Below are 27,978 nucleotides of genomic sequence, written 5' to 3'. Positions count from 1 at the left end.
CGCTGTTTCATTGCTTGAGATACGTTACGTAGCTGAGTTTAAATAAACGAACGTGGCAAAGTTGACAAATGCTATTGTTCTCATTCTGAAATAAGCTTTGCAAACATATAATATGAATATGTTACTTTGAACGCCTTTTGCAATTTAAACAATTTCTTATTTTGTGTGAAATGTTTGGCTGCAATCCATTGTTTGGCAACATTTACAACCCAAACCAAAACAACAAATTTGAAATTTATTTATCAATTTATAGTGAAAACAAAAATGCTGTACTTTAACCAAAATTGCATCAGTTTATTGTAAAAACTGTAGGTTCATTAATTGTAGTGTTGCAGAACAATTTTTATCACAATAGTTGGCGAAAATGTCATATTTAAAAAGAACAGTGCCACCCCACCGGTAATCACAGAAAGAGGAACCAACTCAGATTGAAATTCTAGTTGCAGTGCAGTTGCTTTATTAGCACAAAGCCTCAATATTTACTCTTATTTTGTTATTTGGTGTATAAATGTACAAAAAAGTATAAAGTGGAATATTGTGTTAATGTAATGTTGTTATGTATCTTATTTGTTTTGTGTAACTTATAAGTGGAATATATATATATATGTTAAAAATGTTTTAAAATGTAATTTTGACATAAAATATATTTGTAAATGACAACAAAATTGACACCGTCTATGACAGTGACATAAAAGCATAATGGAAAACGCTGGAAGCAGTCACATGCATGATTGTCAGACACATGAAATCGATGATCAGTCCAAGAAAGTTCTGGTAAATATTTTGTGCCAATTTTACCTTCAAAAACACTTGATAAACAACATTCCAATTATGGTTAAATAGAGTATTTATGTGGTGTCATTACATTTTTTCACAACAGATGAACCAGGAGACCTCAAATCTCTAATTATGGATCCCCTTCTAGAAGGGGACACATATTGTTTTTGTCCGTATTTTTTTTTCTTTTTTCTTTTTTTCTTTTTTTCTTTTTTCTGTCTAACTCTGGTTTGTTATACGTGTTTGGTCAAGAAAGAGTGCTTCAAATTTATTCAAATTTGGACAGATGTTAGTTATTAATCCAAATTTGATCCTCCTGAAGTTTGACCCCGAATAACCCAGCGGTTCACCCACAGGCCCCCAAAACGTATTTCTTTATAAACGGCTATACTTACTGAAGTACAGCATCTCTGAGTGATATGGTTTGTTGTTTGGTGCAATATAAGGTATTTCAAAGAATTTTGTATCTTTTTTTCGATTTACCCACTTTCACCCCTTAAACCCCTAATTTTTCATTTCTGTCTAACGCTGGTTTGTTAAATGCGTTTGGTCAAGAAAGAGTGCTTTAAATGTATTCAAATTTGGACAGATGTTAGTTATTAATCCAGATTTGATCCTCCTGAAGTTTGACCCCAAACGACCCAGCGGTTCACCCACATGCCCCCAAAATGAAAAAAATTAAAAACGGCTGTACTGACCCAAGTACATAATCTGTGGGTTTCATGCTTTGTTGGTTGGTGCAATGTAAGCTATTCTAAAGAATTTTGTAACTTTTTATTGGATTCACCCATTTTACCCTTTAACCCCCAAAATAATAAGTTTTAGGCCCAAAAAAAAAAGACCTAATGTGCGGAAATGTTAAACAATTGTTTGCAGTAGGCTAATCGTTCAGTATTTAAAATTCTGCCTTAATCGGCCAAATAGTTACTTTTACAGCCCATAATATGTGTACGCTGTCAGTCAGATAGACGTATCAACTCTCAAGGGAGTAATTCGCTTGTTTACGATAATAGCGGGTGAATGCAGCGGGAGTGCTCAGCTTGACGTCCGGACGGACGTTTTACGACACAGTCTGTGTCGTAACTAGAAATCAGCTGTTTTTGCGCAGCATGCTATGTCGTTATATTACGTTATCAAGCACATTTTCAGTTTTGGAAAATTGTGTTTAAAAATTAAAAGTCTTTTTCCCGTTCTTATTTACTGTTTTTTTTTTTGTAATTATATATATAACAATAATGATGCAAAAAGAATACGGACAAAACTTTTAAAGTTGGGTTATTGCCAAAGTTGATTAGGTTTTTCCTTAAAAATCTTAAAATAACCAGGATGTTTGTTCACTGTAAATCCGCACAAACGCGTGTGTGGGGACCCATTCGTTTTTGCTTGCAAAAACAATCATATGTGTAGATCAAATGATGTGTATAGTAAATTGGTAAATATCGTATAGAATATATAAAATGGAAGTATATCAGAAAGCCACCTTTCTAGTATCATTTTTGGTCTTTTTTTGTTTCTTTTTTCTCCGGTGAACTTTGTCCATGCACTTTCGGCATGAAATCTTTGGTAGATTTGGATGAAACTTTCACAGATGGTAGATATAGTTATGCAGACATGCCATCTGCTTCATTTGACTTTATAATCCCAGTATTTACCCCGCTAGACCCCAAAGTGTAAAACCTTTTTGTATGTTGCTGAGCACCACAAATGAAAAATTTCTGTGGTGTAAAAGTATAATACAGGCAACAGTACAGATGTGCTTGTATTTGTGCACTACTTGGTGGTTGTTTTTGCAGAGGGGTGTTAACAGCCTTATTACGCAAACGTTGCTAATAACAAATTTTTCTAGATGCTAGATAAAGTCATATGTAGATGTGCCATTTGTATGGATAGCCCCACATTTACCCAACTAACCCTCTAGAATGGGTGAATTTTAAAACAACTCTCATTCAAATATTTGGATTTGTTATATTTGGATTGCTGGTAAAATTTGTTATGTCTAGGTGTAGATTGTTGTGTTTTACCCCGTGGCGCAACAATCCATTCACCTCACTACCCCACTAAAAAAGGGTGAATTTTTTAAACAATGTCCGAATCGAATGAAATTTGGACAGCTTATAGAGTTTGTCATTTAAAGGTGTAGAATGGTGTGTTTTATCTAGTAGCCCCTACAGTTACCCCAGTAGCCCCCCAAAATGTTTAGTTTTTTTAAACAATGTCTAAATTGAATGGAATTTGGACAACTTGTAGAGTGTGTGATTTATAGGTGTAGAACAGGGGTCGGCAACCTTTTAGGCATCACATGCCAATTGACTTGTTATTTTCATGTGTTAATTACCTCGCATGCCAAGGTTTTTCTAAATAATAGTGGTTTGTGCCAGCAGATATCAATAATAAAGATATAGCAGAGTGTTTTGTGCATGTAAGGCTCAATTTGTAGACAATAGCACAATAAAAACTTTTAACAAGCAGTGTAAACACACAAATCGATTAGCGCGCTGTGAAAAACCACCTTGCGTGCCAACCTTTGCACCCACGCCAAGGGTTGCCAACCCCTGGGTGTAGAATGTTGTGTTTCACCCTGTAGCCCTAACATTTACCCCAGTAGCCCCCAAAAATGGGTTAATTTTTTAAATACTGTCCAAATTGAACACAATTTGCAGCTTGTAGAGTGTGGAATTTATAGGTGTAGCATGTTGTATTTCACCCTGTACCTTCAACATTTATCCCACTACCCCCTAAAATGGGTCAATTTTTAAAACAATTTTTGAATTGAATGAAATTTGCACAGGTATCGATTGTTGTGTTCAACCCTGTAGCTCTATCATTTACCCCACTAGCCCCCTACAATCATGTGCTGTTCGCTATTATTAGGAGCTGATTGTTGTGTTTTGGCCTTTTTTCCCTTTTTTTAGATAAGCTTAACATAGAAAAAACTTTTAAAAATGTATGGAAATAGTTTTTCTCAGATGAGCTTAAAATAGAAAACTTTTTAAAAATGTATTGGAATAGTTTCTACTCCATACAGCATATTGATTTATGCTTAGTACCAATCACTGTGTTTCACCTTAGAATACCAAACTTTCTCATAGTTATCTCTTGAATGGCATTATTTACAACTTTGCTTGTGTGGGGAACCATGTGTTTCTGCTTGCAGAAGGTTATTAAAGATAGTGGATGGTATGGGACTCAAAATAAAATAAGTTTGTGAATGTATTAAACTTTTAAAATGGGTCATGGTATATATGCAAGGCCAATATGTGCTAGGCCACACTTCTAGTTATGGGCGAGTTTTTTTTATACAGTGTTGGAATTGAATGAAATTTGGACAGCTTGGAGAATTTGATATGATATTTATAGGTGTCCATTGTTGTGTTTGACTTTGATTTGCTACTATTTACCCCTTTCTTTTCTAGGTGTCTGTTGTTGTGTTTGACTTTGATTTGCCACTATTTACCCCTTTCTTTTCTATAAATAGAACATCAAATAGGACAAACTTCAAACAATATCTGGGATGAATCTGATTTGTATAGTGTGTACTCTACATTGGGGCTTCTCAAAGTGTGGGTCGCGACCCCAATTAGGGTTGTGTAATATAATTTTGGGGTCGCGAAACATCATGGGTTTTATGCCAGTCACAATAAATGGTATATATGTGTACATTTATTGTTTAAACATTATTCCCGTTTATTTAAACTGCTTTAAACATATTTTGTAAAACTTAAAAACACAGAGTAAAAACATGCTTTAAACACATAGAGCAGTGGTTCTCAAACTGTGCATCGCGACGCCCTGGTGCGTCGTTTTAATTTTCCAAGGGCGTCGCAGAATAGTTCCGTTTCGTGGCTTTTTGTTGTTGTAACAATAAACACAACTTTAATAATAAGTTTCCTCATTAACTTTTATTTGCTGGTGCGTCGCAAGTCCGAAAAACTTTCCCAGAGGCGTCGCAACAAAAAAAGTTTGAGAACCACTGACATAGAGTATTACCAGCCTAGTAGCAATATGCGCCAGGCTTTTTTATGCCTATTGTGTGCAAACAATGCGAAAAAAAAGATACCACTAGCGTCACAATATAGATTATTACGTCATAAAAACTAAGACTGTCAATATGTGTATCAAGTTAGAAAGTCAAGTTAGTATTTTTTTACATCATACCATCAAGGGGTTGTGTAGAAATTTCTGTTTTAAAATGGGGCCGCAGAGCAAGAAAGTTTGAGTAGCCCTGCTTTAGATAGTATTTTTATTGAAGCCAAGTTCTGATCACTGTGTTTACCTTACAGCACCAAACTGACTGATGGTTATCGCTTAAAATGCATTGTTTTTTAACTTTGCATGAGTTTCTGCTTACAGAAACGACTGTGGTTCCCACCATGGGTGAATTCCCCACTGGGGGGGAATTTTGTAATTTGTGTCACAAATTTGTATAGAGGCCATAGAGCTTACAATCAAGAGTTTAATTTCTATTAAAATGGTAATGTAAATGATATTTTAGCAAACTAAATTTATAGGTGGGAATTAGATTTGAAAATCGACTGAACGGGTGCACGGGACAAAAAGGTTGGGAACCACTGAACTAAGGTTATAAAAGACCATGACTAATATGGGACCCATTGTAAATTAAGTGTCGGGATATATAAACATTTCAAAATCGGTTATAATGTATGTGCAATGGCAAAATGTGCTAAGCCAACATTTTAGCTTTTGTTTGTGATTTGTGAATGTATGAAATGGAAAACGTATACAAAAATACAAAAACTACCTTTCCAGTTTTCTTTGCTATTGCCCTTTGTTGTGTTTTTTTGCTTTCATTTCTAAGGTATTTTATCACTTTTTTCACATAGATTATTAGCAGACCAATCTTCTTGTTCTGCCAGCCTTAATAACATTTCTCTAATTTTATTACCGAGCTAGAAAATGTATTTGGATTATTTTGCTATGTATAGACTGCATGTTTATTGTTTACTTAGTTGTGTAATGAAAATTTTTTTAGTGTACAGTGTTTTTTTTTTACTAGAATCATCAAATGTTGGAGAACCAACAAACAGGTAACTTTGTGTGTTTTGTAATTTTATGAAGCAAATATTTTTCAGATTGAATGCCATTAAATTTGATTGTACCCTACTAATGAATTTCTTTGATGTTCTATTAAAACAAAGCCAAAATATCAGTAATTTTAAACAAATTTATTAATGTTTGTAATTCAGGATCTGTCCAGGCCAACATTGATGGAACCAAAATTTCACATTCTTCCCTTTACTTTGTTGCAGGCGATTGTAGTAAGTTTTTGTGAATTTTGAATTTTTTTAAACAATGTTTCACAGATTATGATTTCTTATGTTTAAGCAATACATGGGTTGCAACTAAAGCAATATATGGCAACATGATATGTATGTACTGTGATATGTATGAGTCTTGTATAAATTAGGCAAAACTGTATTGTCGAACACTAAAAACCGAGTGCTATTGAAAAACTGTGTCAAAATGTCATTAGACAACTGTTCGGTATCTGCACCATGAGAGGTTACTGCTGGTCAAAGTTTTTTTTTGGTTGAACTAGACTAGACCGTCGCTGTCCTTGCAGTTGAGGCATAAAGAACAAAGATTGGACTATATTCTTATATTTTAGTTCACGAACCTTAACTTTTTTATTGCATTGTTGTTGACGTAATACCGGAAGCATCGGCGTTTTCCTTACTCTTGTGAGAGATTGGTATTATTATGGGTCCCCTTCCCTAAAGGGGACGCATCTTGATTTCACTCAGTTTTTTTTTTCTGTTTTTTTTTTCTTTTTTCTCCGGTGAAGTTTGTCCATGCACTTTTGGCATGAAATCTTTGGTGAATTTGGATGAAACTTTCACAGATGGTAGATATATTGATGCAGATGTGCCATTTGCTTTGTTTGACTTGGTAGCCCCAGTATTTACCCTGCTAGACCCCAAAGTGTGAAACGTTTTTGTAAGTTGCTGCGCACCACAAACGAAAGATTTCTGTAGTGTAATAGTATAATAAAGGCACCAGTACATATCATACTTGTGTTTGTGCATTACTTAGTGGACGTTTTTGCACATGCCAGTCAGAGGGGTATTAACAGCCTTATGACGTCAGAAGCGTTAACGAATGTTGTTAATAACACCTCTAGCGGTTAGAATTTTAAACATTGTTCGATTTGGATAAAAAATTTCATGACTGTTAATTGGGTCATGGTGGTTTCACATTTCATACTTTTGGGTGTTAAACCCCATCAGTTGCCCCACTAACCCCCTAAAATGGGTGAGTTTTTTAAACGGTGTCCGAATTTAGTGAAATTTGAAATACTTGCAGAATTTGTCATTTATAGGTGTCAATTATTTTATTTAACCCTGTAACCCCAATATTTACCCCTCCAGCCCCCTAAAAAGGGTAAATTTTGTAAACATTGTCCGAATTTGATTAAATTTGGACAGCTTATAAAGTGTGCTATTTATAGTTGTTGTTTGTTATGTTCAACCCTGTTGCCCCAACATTTACCCCACTAGCCCCCCCCCAAAAAAAAATCGGTCCATTTTGTAAACAATGTCAGAATTGACTGAAATTTACACAGCTTATAAAGTGTGCTATTTATAGTTGTTGTTTGTTATGTTCAACCCTGTTGCCCCAACATTTACCCCACTAGCCCCTCAAAATGGTTCAATTTTTTAAACAATGTCTGAACTGAATGAAATTTGGACAGTTTGTAGAGTGTACCATTTGTATTTTTTGGGGGGGGGGGGGGGGGGCTAGTTCTGTTAAACTCTGTAGTACCTATCCTTTACTCCACTAGACTCCTATAGTCATGTACAATTCAACATTAATAGGAGCTGATTGTTGTGTTTTAGCCTATTTTCTCACTGTTTAACACTTTTTTCTCAGATAGGCATAAAATAGAAAAACCTTCAAAAATGTATGAATGAAATGAATTTAAATAGTCTTTACTCCATATAGCATATTTATTTATGCACAGCACGGATCACTGTGTTTGACGATACAATGCCAAACTTTCTCATTGTTATCTCTTGAAATGCATTATTTACAACTTTGCATGTGTGGGGACCCATGAGTTTCTGCTTGCAGAAACAACTAAGGTTATAAAAGACAGTGGATGATATGGGACCCAACATAAAATAAGTGTCAGATGTAAATATATGTTAAGAAATAGGTCACAGTGTATATGCAATGACAATATGTGCTAAGCCACCCTTCTAGTTAATGTTGTGATTTTGTTCTATGTTATTGTTACTTTGTTGTTCAGATGTGGGAGAAAAGACCAAAACGAAATTTACAGATGGTAAGTTTTTGCAAAACTGTAGTTTTCAAAAATGTAATCCTTTAGCCTAAAGGTGGCGGCTCTAGCAGTAACTACACGATTTTTTACAATGTATGTTAGTGATGCACCGAACCCGCCTCAAAGAGTTCAGGCCGAAACCGAATATTCGACCATGAGCCGAATACTGGCAAAATCAGGCCGAATCTAAAATTCTTGTTTTAAATGATGTTTTCAACGGGACCTTGTGTCGTTGATGCAGGTATACTAGTTAATGACATTCCAAAATCACTCTTACAATGCGTAAGCTTTCCCAAACTTCTAAAATTTTGCATACAACATGGCTTGTATTTTTTAGCTATTATTTTTTTTTCATATGAGCGATATTAACAGTTTTGGTAATAGTTGTACAATAAAGACAAATCAAAAAGTTCGGTTTTGGTCGAATTTACAAAAAAATGTTCGGGCCGAAACCGAAACATGGGTAAACGACATACTTAGCCAAAATGTTTCGGCCAACCGAAACTTCGGTGCATCACTACTATATATAATCTACTAAGACAAAATTTAAAATATGGCTTGGGTAATTATGGGTTCTTTCTGAAGGGTATGCAAGTGTAGTGGTTTCCAACCTGTTTTTGACGCCACCCAAATACTACTAAGTTTTGTTTTGTGGTTTCTCACGACACATGGACATGCATTCTTAAGAGTATGGTTGTATTTTTTGCAAATCAGCAAATAATTTCGAAAATTACTACACCATTTTGAAAATCAAACCAATATTATTCGTTTTTCGACCAAACGAACGTAAGGTCTTCTGTTCTATGCACGAACAGACGGAATGCTAGGCAGTCACGTGATCCGAATTCGATGTGAACAAGTATTTGAATAACAGAACGAGAAACTGCTATTCATTGGGTTACGGTTCGGTGAAACGGACGACTATACTTAAAACTGACTACTAAAATCATGGCACGGGAATAAATTAACAAAAGAATCAGTCACAACGAATCATGTTATCAAACTGCTTCAGCCCACTCAGGTCAATGATAAAATCGGAGTTGTACGCAGATGTACGCAGAATAAATTAAGAGTAAAGTTAAAATATGTTCAAAATTGTTGAAGTGGCAAAAGCCAAATGGCTAACTACGTGGCACGAGAAAACATGAATCCTTTTAACTCTAACTTACACGTGCGTGTAAGGCACCACACATACGACCTTCTGATTTTAGGATTGTGACACGTCGCACCCCCCGTAACTTGCAAAACCATGCTCCGTAAGCCGTACCTGAAAGCCCCACCAATGAGCCCACTGGCTTTTCAAAGATGGTAAAATTTACATATCTCACCTCTAAACAGGGTGGCCATCGACATGATCCCCAAAATATGGACAACCAAAAAATTAAATTTTCGTACGAAGAAACAAACGTTTTTAAACAAACAACAAAAACCATTACATATCACATGCCATATTTGTTGCAAGAAACAATCTGTTCCAGGAACTCCTTGTTCGTAGAAAATACTTTGTGCATCTCACGACAGCTCAGGTCTAGGTTTACTTATAATAGTATGCACAATGTCTTGGGCACACAAGTCCTATTTTCACCACTTGTGTGTATGGCATAGGTTTTTACCTATGGCATAGGTTTTTTTCAAAAATCGTGTCAAAATTTTTGTCTCTCCGATTCCGGTTTAAACCGGTTTGGAGGTTCGGTAGGAGGCAGAAACCGGCCAAAACCAGTTTGAAACTGGAATATTCCGGCGAAAAGCCACCTAAAACCGTTTTTTTTTCTTGAATATTTTGATCCCCGAAGATGGAAAAAACAGATGGAATGTCTCTCCGATTCCGGTTTAAACCGGTTTGTTCGGTAGGAGGCAGAAGCCGGCCCAAACCTAATCCATAGATTGAACTGAACAGCTTTAATGACTTGTTTCAATTGTTAATGACGCCACTATCTAAATTGTTAAGTTGTTTGTTGCCTGACATTTGGCATTGTTTGCACACAATAGCATACAAAAAGTCTGTCACGTATTGCTACCGAGAGTAGCCCCGAAAAATCTATTTATACCAGTTTTATAGCCTAAAATTAAGTTTAAATCAACGCATTACCGCCAACATACGTACTTCCATATACAGTTTCGCGGCCGCACTAATTCGTCTTCGAGTACGCATGCGGGGCAGGTTGTGGAGCACTGTGCTTCGATAACATCACGGCATAGTCTGTTGGCAACTTGGCATACGTTTTGAAATTGCGGTTTAGCCAATATCCAGTTTTTAACCCCGACGCCTGACAAGTCGTCCTTAAAATTGCTGAATCGGCAAATCTTTCGGCTTGTCTCATGTGTTCTCAGATACGAACAGCAAACGTCCAAACCTGACGCAGAGATTGTGTTGCAACTAGGCGCACCATATTTTCATCCCCAAAGACAGTGGTTCTTAACCTGTGGATAATTACCCCCAAAGGGGTAATTTGGCATTTTAAAAGGGGTAACATAGATTTTCTGTTATAGTTATCTTTAGATTCTTGATAATCATTATTGTAACCAGCAAACATTTTGTAATGAGTGTAAAATTTATTCAAAATAATTCAATAAAAAGTCAATCTTAATAGATTTCTCGGCGTTCTGCCGCATTTTCAAAATAAAAAAGAAGTAACTTCGATGGCAAACGTTGTCATGTGCTTCTAATCTAAAAGTCTCAACATGTTTCACTCATAACCATGCTATTTGTGATGTCATAAAACTAGAACTAGAGTCTCTCGTAAATATCTGTTTCGTATACAATTGACAGTATAGTCCAGTTAGTGATAGGCACTATAGGCGTGAGGTAGCATTTGTTTCTTTTGTAGTAGTAAGGCTAATTTAGACCCCAAAAATATTAGGTGATGTTTTTCTAAAAAGGGGTAATTGATATCCATCAAAACATTTTGTGGGTAACAAAAGAAAAAAGGTTAAGAACAACTGCCCAAAGAGAAGGACACATTGTTAAAAATGGCATGAAAAAATAATTTAAGCCCCTTGAAAAGAACATGAAAAAAAATTATAAAAAAATATTAAAAATAAATAGAAATTTAAGGCATTTTTTCTTTTTCTCGGAGGGGAACTTGTTTTTTGTTAAAAAGGAGGACATGTCCTCCAAAAAGAAGACGTACGGTAGGCCTAGTTGCAACGGCAACTGAGTCAAAAATCCGCTCAAAGTTAACGTTCGCAAAATTAGTTGCAGAAATAGCAGACTAAAGCACGTTTTACTCGTTAAAAAAAGTTTCGGTATTTGTTCCGATGCCACCTAAGTATCGGATGAGTAGCGATGCCACAAATAGCATCAATAATGTTATACGACGCATCATACGAAGATTTGAAATTATGACCTCAGCATATTTTTCTGGCAAGCGTTTTTTGCCAAAATATTGCGTCTTTTCAAATCTAATAGCTATAAACCGTTGAAAATGTTTGTGCGGCGTGAGTGACGTGTTGTTGAGTGAATGTGCGTTACAAATTCTTTTTGAAACACGTGTGCGATTGCACCATACCCACGACGATTAGCATTACATTCGCGCCCAGTGTAAGAATGCTTATTATGATAGTGAAAAGTAAATGTTCTTTTTAGGTTGTAAAAACATTTTCCGTGTGTGGAAATCACTACTTCAACTGATGACAGTCACAGTCACGTCATGTCAATTGATGATTGCACATTTTACACAGTTACCGTAGCATCGCGATAGTGCCTCATAAAATATGCGACTAACGTAATTCGGTCGCGGCTTGACTCAAGCGTGTTTTTCGCGAAAAGAATATTGTTAGATAGTTGCCTACTCTCTGTTTTCCGCTAATTGTGCCACTTCATCATTATGGGTCCCCTTCCCTGAAGGGGACACATATTGTTTTTGTCTATATATTTTTTTTCTTTTTTTCTTTCTAACGCGGATTTGTTCCCACGTTTTGGTCAAGAAAGAATGGTTCAAACTTTTTCAAATTTGCACACATTACAGATATTGGTCTAAAGATGGTCCATGTGAATTTTGACCCCGTTTGATCCCTCGGTTCACCCACAGCCCCCCAAAACGTGAAATTTTTAACGCGGATTTGTTCCCACGTTTTGATCAAGAAAGAATGGTTCAAACTTTTTCATATTTACACACATTATAGATATTGGTCTAAAGATGGTCCATGTGAATTTTGACCTCATTTGATCCCTCAGTTCACCCACAGCCCCCCAAAACGTGAATTTTTTAACGCAGATTTGTTCCCACGTTTTGGTCAAGAAAGAATGGCTCAAACTTTCTCAAATTTACTCTTATTATAGATATTGGTCAAACGATGGTCCATGTGAATTTTGACCCCGTTTGACCCCTCGGTTCACCCACAGCCCCCCAAAACGTGAAATTTTTGAAACGGCTATACTTGCTAAAGCAGATGTTTCTGGAGTTTCATACTTTTTGATTGGTACATTGCAGCGTATTTTAAACTATTTTGTAACTTGAAGTTGTATATATCCCTTTTCACCCCTTTACCCCCAAATATTTGTTTGTTTGTTCACATGTTATTGAGGCCAGAAATACAAGACTTAACCTGCTGAAATTTTTAACAGCTGTGGATAGGGTGCTCCTTGTTGGCTGGTAAAAATTTCAGTGCAGTCGGCTCAGTAATAGTAAAAATATGATTTTACATGCTGTCTTCTGTCATATTTGTGCTCGCTCAGTGCACAGCTGACACAATGGGAGTGATTGACCATAGTTGCGCATAGAAAAAAATGCCTCTGCTTCTCGCATGAACGCAGTCGTTACGTGACCATTTTCTCAGTCAGATAGAAGTATCAACTCTCAAGGGAGTAATTCACTTGTTTACGATTAAGGCGGGTGAATGCAGCGGGAGTGCTCAGCTTGACGTCCGGACCGACGTTTTATGAGGCAGTCGTGTCGGTGATTAGAAATCAGCTGTTTTTGCGCAGCTATGCTATGTCGTTTTATTAAGTTATCAAGCACATTTTAAGTTTTGGAAAATTGTGTTTAAAAACTGACCTTGAACGACAATATCAAGGTCAAAGCATGAGAATAAATTGAAAGTATTTCCTGTTATTTTTTCTATTTACTGTTTTTTTGTAATTATATGACAATAATGATGCAAAAACAACACGGACAAAACTTTTTGGGTTAAGGCTAAAGTTGGTTAAGCTTGTCCTTAAAAATCTAAAAATAACCAGGATGTTTGTTTACCATAAATCCGCACAAACGCGCATATGGGGACCCATTCGTTTTTGCTTGCAAAAACAATCATATATGTAGATCAAATGATGTGTATAGTAAATTGGTAAATATCTAACAGTGATTGTGCCCTATTTTTACTGTTACCAAATCGCATATGCATATGTGTGGGGACCCATTAGATTATGCTTGCAGAAACAATTAGGTTATAAAGTGCCAGGAAAAAGATAGGGACCCAATGAAATGTAGGTGCCAAATATATATCCATTATAAATATAGTAAATGGAATATGTGATACATCGTTAAATATGATGTAGTATATATAACCCAGCAATATATAGGAAAACCGCTATTCTAGTTTTTCTGTACTACTACCAAAATGCAGTACTTTTATTCGTGGTAGTATCTGGTTAACCTCTGTAACGATATTTGTTGTACAGAGCCTACCATTTCGAACCAATCAACACGCAGCACATATAATGAGTGTAACATTTACCAGAATGTTGGAGATATATGTAAGTTTTTTTATGATTTCCTAAATAATGTAATTTTTAATTTTGACTTTTGGTTTAAGCAAGTACATCACATGTTTGGTGTCATGCAAAAGTTAGGTTTGAAATGGAGGACCATTTGATAGTGTAAAATGGCTCCAAGAAATGGAATGGAAACTGTTTTGTATTTGGCCATCTTTAACAGCATTATATTATCCACTTACTGAAAAACAGCTAGAACAGGGGCGCACAACCTTTCTGCTACTACAGCTGCATTGCAAATCCTTATTTTACCAACAGTCGCCAATTACCTGCTTGTTATGGGTCCCCTTCCCTGAAGGGGACACATATTGTTTTTGTCCGTATTTTTTTTCTTTTTTTTTTCTTTTTTTCCGTCTAACGCGAATTTGTTCCCACGTTTTGGTCAAGAAAGAATGGTTCAAACTTGTTCAAATTTACACACATTACAGATATTGGTCTAAAGATGGTCCATGTGAATTTTGACCCCGTTTGACCCCTCGGTTCACCCACAGCCCCCCAAAACGTGAAATTTTTAGTGCAGCTATTGTTCCCACGTTTTGGTCTCGAAAGAATGGTTCAAACTTTTTCAAATTTACACACATTACAGATATTGGTCTAAAGATGGTCCATGTGAATTTTGCCCCCGTTTGATCCCGCGGTTCACCCACAGCCCCCCAAAACGTGAAATTTTTAGCGCGGCTATTGTTCCCACGTTTTGGTCAAGAAAGAATGGTTCAAACTTTTTCAAATTTACACACATTACAGATATTGATCTAAAGATGGTCCATGTGAATTTTGACCCCAATGACCCAGAGGTTCACCCACAGGCCCCCGAAACGTAAATGTGTCTAACCCTCGTTTGGTCAAGAAAGACACTGTAGGCTTTTCCGTCTAACGCGAATTTGTTCCCACGTTTTGGTCAAGAAAGAATGGTTCAAACTTTTTCAAATTTACACACATTACAGATATTGGTCTAAAGATGGTCCATGTGAATTTTGACCCCGTTTGACCCCTCGGTTCACCCCCTGCACCCCAAAACGTGAAATTTTTAGCGAGGATTTGTTCCCACGTTTTGGTCTAGAAAGAATGGTTTAAACTTTTTCAAATTTACATACATTACAGATATTGGTCTAAAGATGGTCCATGTGAATTTTGACCCCGTTTGATCCCGCGGTTCACCCACAGCCCCCTAAAACGTGAAATTTTTAGCGCGGCTATTGTTCCCACGTTTTGGTCAAGAAAGAATGGTTCAAACTTTTTCAAATTTACACACATTACAGATATTGGTCTAAAGATGGTCCATGTGAATTTTGACCCCGTTTGATCCCGCGGTTCACTCACAGCCCCCCAAAACCTGAAATTTTTAGCGCGGCTATTGTTCCCACGTTTTGGTCAAGAAAGAATGGTTCAAACTTTTTCAAATTTACACACATTACAGATATTGATCTAAAGATGGTCCATGTGAATTTTGACCCCAATGACCCAGAGGTTCACCCACAGGCCCCCGAAACGTAAATGTGTCTAACCCTCGTTTGGTCAAGAAAGACACTGTAGGCAGAAGTACCAAGAGAGTAACTCACTGGTTTACGATAGCGGGAGGGCTCAGCTTGATGTCGGACAGACATTTTACGAGACGTCGTTTCAGTGATTAGATATTTATGCCGTTTTATTAAGTTATCACTCACATTTTTAGTTTTGGCGAAGGTTTTACACCTATGACGTGATTTAAACGTAATAACCGTGCTTCGGTTTTGTATATGTCAAGAAAAACTTTGTTAATAAAAGTTAAGATGAAAAAATTAACTTGACTTTTTTTGCCAAATGAATGTTTTTTTAAATGCTCGTTGTCACGTTGGCCGCCGCATGATCACGGGTTACTTAAGGTCAACTAGTCGGTATTACAAACACAGCTCAGAACTTTCTTCATAACGTAGCGTTTTTTGACAATCAATTTAGGAGTCAATACTCAAGGCATGTATAAATTAGGCTTAACAGTATTGTTGAACACGAATGACGACGTGCTATTGAAAACGGTGTCAAAAGGTCAAACATTCGTTTGGCGTGTGCACCCTGAGAGGTTACTACAGGTCAATGGTACTCGTTTTGCGAAACAAAGTTAATTGAAAAACTGAAAAAAAAATTTTGAAAAAAAAAAAATTTGAAAAAAATTTGTTATGTATACACTTGTAGCAAATTGCTTTTTAATTTAAAGTGTCTGTAACACAACTGTTACAGCTTTCTAAAAAAAATTGTGTTCAAAACCCGACCTTGGAGGACTATATCTCGGTCAAAGATAGAGATTAGATTTAAGTCTTTGTTACGTTTTTTTAATGTTTTTGTAATTACATGACAATAATAGTGCAAAAAAATACGAACAATTTTTTTTATTGTTGGGTTAATGCTTTTTAAAAATTTGTCCTTAAGAATCTAAAAATCACCGCAACATTTGTTTACTGTAAATCCGCACAAACGCGCGTAAGGGGACCCATTTGTTTTTGTTTACAAAACAAAAACAATCATATGTGTAGATCAAATGATGTGTATAGTAAATTGGTAAATATCGTATAGAATATATAAAATGGAAGTATATCAGAAAGCCACTCTTCTAGTTGCTTTATTATTATTCTGAGAATGTTTCTGAGAATTAATTAAAAAATATAGACCACCTTTAAATGTGACTACAAACTGCGGTCGCGCACGCAAGTTTATTGGTCGCGCGGCGAGACCGTGCGACCGCATTTTTGCACCCCTGGATTATGATTTATTATATTTAAGCAATACATGGGTTGCAACTAAAGCAATATATGGCAATGTGATATGTATGTACTATCATAGGCACAGACTTTGAATTTTTTTCTAGGTTTGGGTCGCGGAATGAAAAAAGTTGAAAACTGAACTTTTGAAACAGTACTGGGAGTCTTGTGTAAATTAGGCAAAACTGTATTGTTGAACACTAAAAACCGAATGCTATTGAAATACTGTGTAAAAATGTCATTAGACAACTGTTCGTTATCTGCACCGTGAGAGGTTACTGCTGGTCAATGTTTTTTTTTCTGGTTGAAACTAGACCGTTGCTGTCATTGCAGTAGAGGCAGTTAGATCAAAGATTGGACTATATTCTTATAATTTAGTTCACGAACCTTAACTTTTTTTTATCACATTAATGTTGACGTAATACCGAAAGCATCGGCATTTCCGTTAATCTCGTGAGAGATTGGTATTGATGTTGTGATTTTGTTCTATGTTATTGTTACTTTGTTGTTTAGATATGGGAGAAAAGACCAAAACGAAATTTACAGATGGTAAGTTTTTGCAAAATTGCAGTTTTCAAAAATGTAATCCTTTAGCTTAAAGATGACAGCTCTAGCAGCAACTATACACGATTTTTTACACCATATGGTAGTGATGCACCGAACCCGCCTCAAAGGCCGAAACCGAATATTCGACCATGTGCCGAATATTTTTGGTCAAATCAGGCCGAATCTTAAATTCTCGTTCTAAATCAGGGTTCTTCAACGTGGGCGATATCGCCCCCCAGGGGGCGATTTTGTCCACCAAGGGGGCGATAGTGACAATTTTGGGATTTGGGGGGCGATTTTACTTCCAAGGGGGGCGATTTCAAAATTACTGATTGTATAAAAATATACAAGAATTGTCAGACTAAGCTAACTTACATGCAAATGTTATTCTTGCAAAAAAACACCTGTCACATGAGGCTCATGAGCTTTTGCTGCTATTGAATAAATTGCATTTGGCGATTTTTTTGGTACTCTTTGTGATATCGAGAGCAAGGTTGGTCTGTTTATTTGGCCACATGGGACGCATTGTTAAGGCTATGTATGGTGACCGGCTCTACATTTTTTAAATATAACAGTAACGAGCTTTCCCCCAAACTTGTTTCACTTTTACAATTTCTGTAGGCCTACTAGCGCTTAAAAAACTGCAAAATATTTGTATCTTTTAATTTGATAAATCTAGTGTAAGTTATTAATGTGGAATGTATAGATTTCTCTTCTACTAAGTAATGCCTCATTATTTTCAATCAAAATTACAAAAGAAGGATATTGTTTGCGCATAATTGTAAAATGTAATCTCGTCTATAACGTCACAAACTTTGCTTAAATGCGTTAGAATTGCGTGAAATTGACCTTCAGTGTTGTTGTAGAAATTAAATTGGGTTTTAACTAACACGAGCTTTTATGGTGCTCTGTAAAACTAATTGCACGCAACTGCTCAAGAGTCAAGAACTTTCAAAAAAATAACAACATAATGGGGGGATTTTGAGCCAGTGCCCTAGCAAGATTTCGCTAAAAAGGTTGAAGACCATCGCTCTAAATGACGTTTTCAACTGGACCTTGTGTCGTTGATGCAGGTATACTAATTAATGACACTCCAAAATCACTCTTGCAATGCGTAAGCTTCTAAAATTTTGCATACAACATGGCTCGTATTTTTAGATGCAACATTAGTTAATTCATGTTGTTTCATATGAGCGATATTAACAGCAGTTTTGGTAATAGTTGTACAATCAAGACAAATCAAATAGTTCGGTTTTGGCCATGGGAAAACGACATACTTAACCAAAATGTTTCGGCCAACCGAAACTTCGGTGCATCACTACTATATATAGTCCATTAAGACAAAATTTAAAATATAGCTTGGGTAATTATGTGTTTCTTCTGAAGGGTATGCAAGTGTAGTGGTTTCCAACCTGTTTTTGACGCCACCCAAATACTACTAAGTTTTGTTATGTGGTTTCCCACGACACATGGACATGCATTGTTACTATTTTTGTTGTTATTTTTGCAAATCAGGAAATATTTTCCGAAAATTCACACCAGTTTTGAAAATCAAACCAATATTATTCGTTTTTTCGACCAAACGAAAGTTAGGTCCTACTAACATCATGGCACGGGAATAAATTAACAAAAGAATCAGTCACAACGAATCATGTTATCAAACTACTTCAGCCCACTCAGGTCAATGATAAAATCGGAGTTGCACTCTAACTTACACGTGCGTGTAAGGCACCACACATACGACCTTCTGATTTGAGGATTGTGACACGTCGCACCCCCCGTAATTTGCAAAACCATGCTCCGTAAGCCGTACCCGAAAGCCCCACCAATGATCCCACTGGCTTTTCAAAGATGGTAAAATTTACATATCTCACCTCTAAACAGGGTGGCCATCGACATGAACCCCAAAATATGGACAACCAAAAAATTAAATTTTCGTACGAAGAAACAAACGTTTTTAAACAAACAACAAAAACCATTACATATCACATGCCATATTTGTTGCATAAAACAATCTGTTCCAGGAACTCCTTGTTCGTAGAAAATACTTTGTGCATCTCACGACAGCTCAGGTCTAGGTTTACTTATAATAGTATGCACAATGTCTTGGGCACATAAGTCCTATTTTCACCACTTGTGTGTATACCTCAGTGGTTCTCAACTCGTTCCTGGTCATGGACCACCGGCCCAGTAAAAATAATATCGTGGACCATTTCTTTTTGGAGCAAGACTAAAGTACACATACGAAACAACCATTTGGGCTTGAAACATAATTCTTTAAACACGATTTTCAAGAAGTGAGATTCAATTATTAACAGCTAACATTTTGATACTCTTTCGAAATATATAATGCAATCATCTCTAGTTTTTCAACAAATTTCGTGGACATCCAGTGGACCACCTAAAAAGTCCTCCATGGACCACTAGTGGTTTAAACCGGTTTGGAGGTTCGGTAGGAGGCAGAAGCCGGCCAAAACCAGTTTAAAACTGGAATATTCCGGCGAAAACCCACCTAAAACCGGATTTTTCTTGAATATTTTGAGCCCCGAAATTTAAAAAAAAGGAAAGGCTATAGCCGTAGGTATTTTTCAAAAATCGGTTCAAAATTTTGTCTCTCCGATTCCGGTTTAAACCGGTTTGGAGGTTCTGTAGGAGGCAGAAACCGGCCAAAACCAGTTTGCAACTGGAATATTCCGGCGAAAAGCCACCTAAAACCGGATTTTTGTCCATGGACCACCAGTTGAGAACCACTGGTATATATACCTGAACAACAAAGTGAGCAGCATTATGCCAAGCCACTGGGATCTGCTGAAATATATATATATAAGTCGCCAATGCCGAAAGGTAGATACCTTACCTATCTTATTCTAATGTATACACAGAAATTACGTTAAAAGAAGCAGCAGACACAATTCAAAAACATCAGTTGAAAAAACTTGAACCCGATGTGGCTATTCGTGGTTTAGCTATGGATCAGGCAGCGCTTTCCAACGTTTGTCAGGACCTGGCTGAAAGCGACGTCTTCCAAGAAAATGAACCACCCAAAAACGAGTCTTTTCATCCATCCACACACGCCAACAACAGAAAAAAGTTTGACAGTAGCAAACGTATTCAATTTGATAGCTTACTATCTACAATGATAAACATCGGTTTTCTGGCTCTAATTGGACCGCCAGGCTGTGGAAAGACCACACTGGCCAAGAGATTAGCAAAATTTAACAATTTCTTTGTAATCTTTCTGAGATTTATGGATTTGGGTTATGATTCTGCTCTTACTCTTAAACAGCTTCTCGTTGATTTTCCCTTTAATGATGTTGACCAGACAACTAAAGATAATGCGTTTGCATGGATGTTAAAAAACCAGGAAAAATGTGTAATTATTATAGACGGGTATGACCAAGCAACGTGGTTTCTAAGCAACGAAAAGCCAACCAATGTGTCGCATGAGACTTCTTTACCAATCCAGGAGCTTGTAGCGAATCTTTGCTGTAAAATTTTTTTCAGTAAATCCCTGCTTATTTTCACGTCTCGGCCTCATTCCATTCTTTCTTTGCCGATTGTCTTGCGTCCAAAACTCACAGTTGTTGTTGGTGATCTTCCAACAGATGGCATGCAAAAGCTATTTTTTACATTTGCCGGGCGCAAAGCAGAGCATTTATGGAAAACGTTCCACACTAATGCACCCCAGTTAATTCAACTTTGCCACAACCCAATGCTGTTACAGTTTGTGGTTTACTCCGGTTTGAATGGCGATGTAAATCAAGTAAACACAATCACCAAAGTGTTTAAAAAAGTCTTGCTTCAGTTAGAAACCTCCGTTTACAAACAGGGTGTAAAATTTTGTGATCTTGTCCAACCACTTGGTAAAATGGCTTACGGCGGTATGCTTCGCCGAACCGTTGTGTTTGCAAACGTCGATATACTAAAGGCAGGCCTAAAAGATGTAAATATACAGGATTTTGTCATCAAGGTAGCTCTTTGCCCAAGCCTATTTGAGGGTAACGCGTCGATCTTCTACTTTATGCACCAGACATTGCAAGAAATGTTTGCCGCAATGTACATCTGCATGATAATGCGTGATTCCGAATTCCACGACGTCATCCACCAAGTGATCCATGAAAGTCACTGGTCTATGGTTCGACGATTCATGTGTGGACTCTTGCTCGGAGACGACCTCAAAGAAGGTTAGCAAACATAATCCGAAATTATTGTTTGCCTGCAAATAAAAACTCACAAATTATTTCTTAATGAATGAGTAATTTTCCGAAAATGCGGACATTATTAGCATGTAAACACGGTAAAACAGCGAAATAAGCTACTGTTTGTTGTACGAATGTATAAGAAACACCTTACGACTGGAAATATAAACGATCAGATTTTACGCCGTGTAGGACTGCCAAACAATTGCAAATTAACACGGATTGGTGTTCTGCAAAAATGTTGCTATGTAGCATTGCTGTAGCACTTTTATACGAGTGTATCTTTATAACCACGTTATGCATCAGACGAGTATATCACAATAAAAACGCAGACAGCAGTTCCAGAAGAAATCTAATTTATTCGTTTTGAAAAATTTTAATCAATCCCGACTGTTCTTTACCAGAAAAACGAAATCATTGCAATGAATTTTGTATATAGCCTAGTACATGCAGACCACTGGCCCACGTGCATAACTTTTTTCATGCAGACCACTGGACCACGTGCATTGCAGATGACGAAATAAACCCAACAACTCATGACTCCGGCGATCGAGGACTTCTGTCAATGTTTAGGCGAGTTCTGCAGCGGTTTTATACAGGTTGGTACGTAGGAAGAAATATCACCAATGAGCCTTTTTCTGCCCCTTACAAGATGCATTGTTTAAAGCGAGCTATGTAATACTGGTTTGTAGGTATACACAAAAAGCTGGGTAGAAACTTTGCGAAGATTGCAGAGCAAAGAAAATTTCCAAAGAAACAGGGTCTATAATGGATACTAACGTTACATATAATAACATAGGGATGGGCGATTTAGAACAGCGAATATAAAAACCCGTTTTCTAGCGGATAATGAGAATCGGTTGATAACGCGTTGGCATACTCGTTTACTCGGCTTCCTTTTGTACAAATTTCTTCAAACGCACGCGAATATTATGCAATTATAACACATTCTCGGACCTATGAAATTCCCGAACTTACTGCGCTGCAATAAACTCGTTTTGTAATTAATCTACTCATTATGGGTCCCCTTCCCTGAAGGGGACACATATTGTTTTTGTCTATATTCTTTTTTTCTTTCTAACGCGGATTTGTTCCCACGTTTTGGTCAAGAAAGAATGGTTCAAACTTTTTCAAATTTACACACATTACAGATATTGATCTAAAGATGGACTATGTGAATTTTGACCGTGTTTGATCCCTCGGTTCACCCACAGCCCCCCAAAACGTAAAATTTTTAACGCGGATTTGTTCCCACGTTTTGATCAAGAAAGAATGGTTCAAACTTTTTCAAATTTACACTTATTATAGATATTGGTCAAAAGATGGTCCATGTGAATTTTGACCCCTTGCTTCACCCACAGCCCCCCAAAACGTGAAATTTTTAAAACGGCTATACTTGCTAAAGCAGATGTTTCTGGAGTTACATACGTTTTGATTGGTACATTGCAGCGTATTTTAAACTATTTTGTAACTTAAAGTTGTATATATCCATTTTCACCCCTTTAGCCCCAAATATTTGTTTGTTTGTTCACATGTTATTGAGGCCAGAAATACAAGACTTAACCTGCTGAAATTTTTAACAGCTGTGGATAGGGTGCTCCTTGTTGGCTGGTAAAAATTTCAGTGCAATCGGCTCAGTAATAGTAAATATACGGTTTTACATACAATCTTCTGTCATATTTGTGCTCGCTCAGTGCACAGCTGACGCAATGGGAGTGATTAACGATAGTGGCACATGGAAAAAATGCCTCTGCTTCACGCATGAACGCAGTCGTCATTTGACCATTTTCTCATTGGTTGGAATTAAGATGATACGGTGTTAGTGATATTGCGCTGTAAACGTTAACGCTGCGGGGTCACGGCAGGGACAGGCGATGCGTATAACGTCATGACCGTATTTGCCTGTCGCTCAGTGCACAGCTGACGCAATGGAAGTGATTGACCATAGTGGCGCATAGAAAAAAAAATGCCTCTGCTTTACGCATGAACGCAGTCGTTACGTGACCATTTTCTCAGTCAGATAGAAGTCTCAACTTTCAAGGGAGTAATTCACTTGTTTACGATTAAGGCGGGTGAATGCAGCGGGAGTGCTCAGCTTGACGTCCGGACCGACGTTTTATGAGGCAGTCGTGTCGGTGATTAGAAATCAGCTGTTTTTGCGCAGCTATGCTATGTCGTTTTATTAAGTTATCAAGCTCATTTTAAGTTTTGGAAAATTGTGTTTAAAAACTGACCTTGAACGACAATATCAAGGTCAAAGCATGAGAATAAATTGAAAGTATTTTTCCTGTTCCTATTTACTGTGTTTTGTAATTATATGACAATAATGATGCAAAAACAATACGGACAAAACTTTTTGGGTTAAGGCTAAAGTTGGTTAAGCTTGTCCTTAAGAATCTAAAAATAACCAGTATGTTTGTTTCCCATAAATCCGCACAAACGCGCATGTGGGGACCCATTCGTTTTTGCTTGCAAAAACAATCATATGTGTAGATCAAATGATGTGTATAGTAAATTGGTAAATTTTTACTGTTACCAAGTCGCATGTGCATATGTGTGGGGACCCATTAAATTATGCTTGCAGAAACAATTAGGTTATAAAGTGCCAGGAAAAAGATAGGGACCCAATTAAATGTAGGTGCCAAATATATATCCATTATGAATATAGTAAATGGGATATGTGATACATCATTAAATATGATGTAGTATGTATAACCCGGCAATATATAGGAAAACCACTATTCTAGTTCATGTTCCTAATTGTTTTAATTTACTTCAAAGCTTTAAAAAACGCATTATAAGATTCGATATTTTGTATTTAATTTAAATATTTTAGAATAGTACACTATTTTGAATTGCTAATCCCTACGAATACATTTTCTAACTATTTGTTTTACTAATAGTCGCTAATGCAATTATTATTGATTTTTAGACAAGCCTACCAAGTTTCGCAACCGTCTCAAAAAGTTCATGAAAGCCGACATCTCTGAACATCAACGGATAGGTAAGGGTGTGTTTTTATGTTAACAACTTAGCAGATAGATTCGCATGAACCTCCATGCGTTCAAACAAAAGCGCTTTTAGCCCAGAATTATAAATCAAACCCGGCTTTTTGGGTCGGGTTCGGGCTTCAGTTTGAACAAAACGGGCGTAGTTTAAACCTAACTTGGGTTGTAATTCCACGTTAGTAAATCTATATGTTCAGGCTGTACCAAATTTTGTCGAAATTGCGGGTTTTAGTCGGATTTGGGGCTTGTACTATTGGGTTTGGGTTCAAAATTCAACTGTAATCCAAACTGTGGAAGTTGACAAGGAAGTAGGGATGGGCCAAGCCGAGCCAGAACCCGAGTACTCGGTACCGAGCATCGCTGTTTTTAATGCTCGGTGCTCGGCCGAGCAGTTGCACAAACACAAACTGACCCGAGCATTAAATTTGCATATTCATGCCCTGCTAACATACATAAGCAGTGTTCTAAAGGGTGTCTATGAACAAAAACGAATGATTTTTCAAATGTATTAGATGGTGAAAAAGCGCGTGCTTTATGGGCATGTACAGCTAAATAAAACACCGCCGGTGACGTAAGAGACCTTGTAGAGCTAAAACGTAGAATGGGGATTTTTTGTGACGTCATAATGCACCGAGCACCGAGCATTAAAGTGAGATGCTCGGTGCTCGACCAAACAGAACATTTGCAGTTTTGGCACATCCCTACAAGGAAGGGTACACGCGAAATTTACACAAGCACACGTTTGGGTGGCAGCATTAAGGAGATGCTTTGTTTATTTACCCACGCTTACTTAAGCTAGCTAAACACTTTTTCCTGACTATATGAGGAACTACAACTAACAATAATAAGATTCCCAGAAAAAAACGCATTGCAAAAAATGATGTTATAAGTGTGTAAAGGCCAAATATATATGTAAAAAAATTGACTGCAGGCTGCACGCAAAACCGACTGGCAAAATGCATTAATCTGTTCATAACTGAAATGAATTGAAGTTGCCGGGTTGCAGTACTGCCGCACTGTTTTCAAATGTCACACATTTCTGTTGTCCGCAAATCTACTATTGAAAGGCAGCATTTGGCCTGCGTGCTGTGGTTGCACTACTCTGATTTACAAGACAAAAGTCACATACTTAAACTGGTTTGGTGGGCTAGTTTAGTTCGCCGGTTAAACGAATTAAAACCAGAGGAGAGACGTACTTTATATTTAAATTTAGTATTAGTTAGAACAAGTTTTATATTTGGACTGGTATTAACTATTAAGGTCATGGTTAGATTATAGTACCTAAAGCATTATACCCCTTTTATTTGTTTTCCTTGCAATATTGTCGAATTTTATTTTATTTCCATTTCAAACAAACTTGTTTAAAACGCACTGTCGTTTTTTACACGTACTGTCATGCCTTTCAAATCATTACTGTGATATTGTAGGAGTTTTCCTGTGATATCACAAAGGACAATGGAACTTTTATGCGTAACAATCTCTACATTGTCTTTTAGTAGAATATTTTTCTTGCGCAGTAAATTTTACCTGCAGTGCCAGTTTAAGAGTTCTGGGTTAGGGCGCATTAAATTTTCTCTTGCATTTTTTTTACTTAGTGACGTTTTGTAACCTTTAAAAATAATTCGGCCAGGCAAAGACCTATGACTGATAAACAGGTAAGCAGGGATTTGTTAAAAAAAAATTACAAGGGTACAAAAAAGCACGCATAAACTTTAACAATAACATGCTGGCCTTTGATGCTTGTTGGCAATTATTTGTTATATTACACTAAAAATTATCTATCTATAACGTTTTTTTATTAGCAACGTCTGAAGTGTGTCCATATTTTTTTAGATTTGCTGACTGACATCCAGGAATGCTCGGATGATGAGAAAGATTCTCTTGCAAAGTTTCTCCCTTTGAAGTTTAATTTTAGCGACACCCCCATCACATCTAGTACAGCTCACGCTTTGGCTCAAATCATTCCGAGGTTGTGTGGACCTGTTGAGGAGCTGGATCTTTCTTCCTGCAACCTGAACTTGGATTCACTGAAGATGATTTGTGAAGGAATCAGCAAACTTAAATACAAGGTTTACCTCAAGTTTTATAACATTTTGTTTTTAAACTTTTATATTACTGGACACTGAATCACAGCGTTAGAACTATGTTTGTCATTTTTTTGCAACACAATTTAAATACTAATTACAAAACCTGAAAGTCAATTAAATAAACAAAAGCACAATTACGTCACTCATCACGTGACATTGTACTATTTACGATTTTTCAGTTTAATAAACTTGCAACCAATAATCATGAAATCTTGCACAGATGGAATCTCTTAGTCTGAGTTCGAACGAGTTCGGAGATGAGGGAGTCAAAATAATTTCTGTTATTTTAAACAAAGTTGGGGAATTGTGGCTGATTGGATGCGGGATTTCTGCGACTGGTTTGGAAGTTTTATGCGGAGAAATAAAGAAACTGGAAACGCCGGTAGGATATTTTAGTAACATTACAAAACCTGAAAGTTAATTAAATAAAAATAAACACAATGACGTCACTCATCACGTGACATTATACTATTTAAGATTTTTTAATTTAATAAATTTGCAACAAATAATCATGAAATCTTGCACAGATGGAAATTCTTGATCTGAGTTGGAACAAGTTCGGAGATGAGGGAGTCAAAATAATTTCTGTTGTTTTAAACAAAGTTGGGAAATTGGGGCTGTGGAAATGCGGGATTTCTGAAGATGGGAAACGGATTTTACGCGAAGAACTGGAAAGACTCGGACTTCCCGTAAGTTCGTTTGTTTGATTTTTAGTTTAAATTTCAAAACACTGAGTCGTCTGGTAAATATAATGATGACGTAAACAGGATTACGTCACAGCATAGTTACGTCATAATGTTACTAAACTAAGATTTTGGTGGTTTGACTTTGTAATAGCTGTAGGTTACATAATAGATTTTCGCCTAATATTGTCATTTAATGTTATAAAAATGATTTTATTGTATTTTCAGAAATCAATCATCTGGTTTTAAATGAGTTGATGATTTTGGATCAACTATCATCGTACCATCGTTCTTTCATGAGTTTCGTCGCGATTTTGAAGAATTCCTGGAAATCTAAATTTCAGCTTTAAATTTTTTTGCAACACGAACTTCGCTTTTTTTTATTTTTTTTGCTGTTTACCGCGATGCTTGTGCTAATAAACAGAATTGGTAAAAATATTTATATGGTGTTTCAGAAAAAAAACTTTTAAATTAAATAAATTATCAGTAAAAGTTGATTCGTTTCAATTTTATGATGAAAGTTTTTTCTGTAAGCTTCGTTGCCAAGGTAGTCAGTTTCACCCTGATTCAAGTTAATTGCCAACAATAGAAATCTTAATTTTGCCACTGGCCTTCAGTTCAGTGTTGTCTGTTCCGGGTTTACTGTGCTACAAAGCCACACCCGTTCTTAAGTTCGACAGTGAGTACAGTTAAATAATTATTTTACCATCTTTTAATTTATTCTTTGAAGGTTAGTCGTGTTTTTTCAAAGATGACAGTAAGCGGGCTTCAGTTTTTGCAGTGATCATTGAAATAAAAAGGGTGAAAAAAAGTGTATTTACCAAAAAAGTGTGTCTACTTAAAAAGTGTATCTACCACCTTGAAAAAAAAATAGGTCATCTAACCTTTTGAAAAGTCCCGATCAACCTTTACAATAACAACCTGAATAAAAAG

General features: G+C 36.6%; 1 protein-coding gene across 1 annotated transcript; it reads left to right on the top strand.

Moving 5' to 3' along the window:
• The first annotated feature begins 624 nt into the window (after positions 1-624).
• On the top strand, positions 625-27,542 carry LOC145213727 (uncharacterized). The gene is made up of 13 exons (XM_080082105.1): positions 625-774; positions 5,792-5,822; positions 5,982-6,053; positions 8,045-8,080; positions 13,698-13,772; positions 17,036-17,071; positions 19,951-21,252; positions 21,756-21,866; positions 24,200-24,271; positions 26,109-26,344; positions 26,583-26,744; positions 26,890-27,051; positions 27,274-27,542. The coding sequence occupies exons 1-13, from the start codon at positions 700-702 to the stop codon at positions 27,292-27,294; spliced, it is 2,391 nt and encodes a 796-aa protein (XP_079938231.1). The 5' UTR covers positions 625-699; the 3' UTR covers positions 27,295-27,542.
• The last annotated feature ends 436 nt before the right edge of the window (positions 27,543-27,978 follow it).

The sequence above is a fragment of the Phallusia mammillata genome, chromosome 2, assembly GCF_965637545.1.
Source record: "Phallusia mammillata chromosome 2, kaPhaMamm4.hap1.1, whole genome shotgun sequence".
Lineage (NCBI taxonomy): Eukaryota > Metazoa > Chordata > Ascidiacea > Phlebobranchia > Ascidiidae > Phallusia > Phallusia mammillata.
The sequence above is the reverse complement of the archived record's forward strand: the minus strand, read 5'-3'. Positions and strand labels throughout refer to the sequence as shown.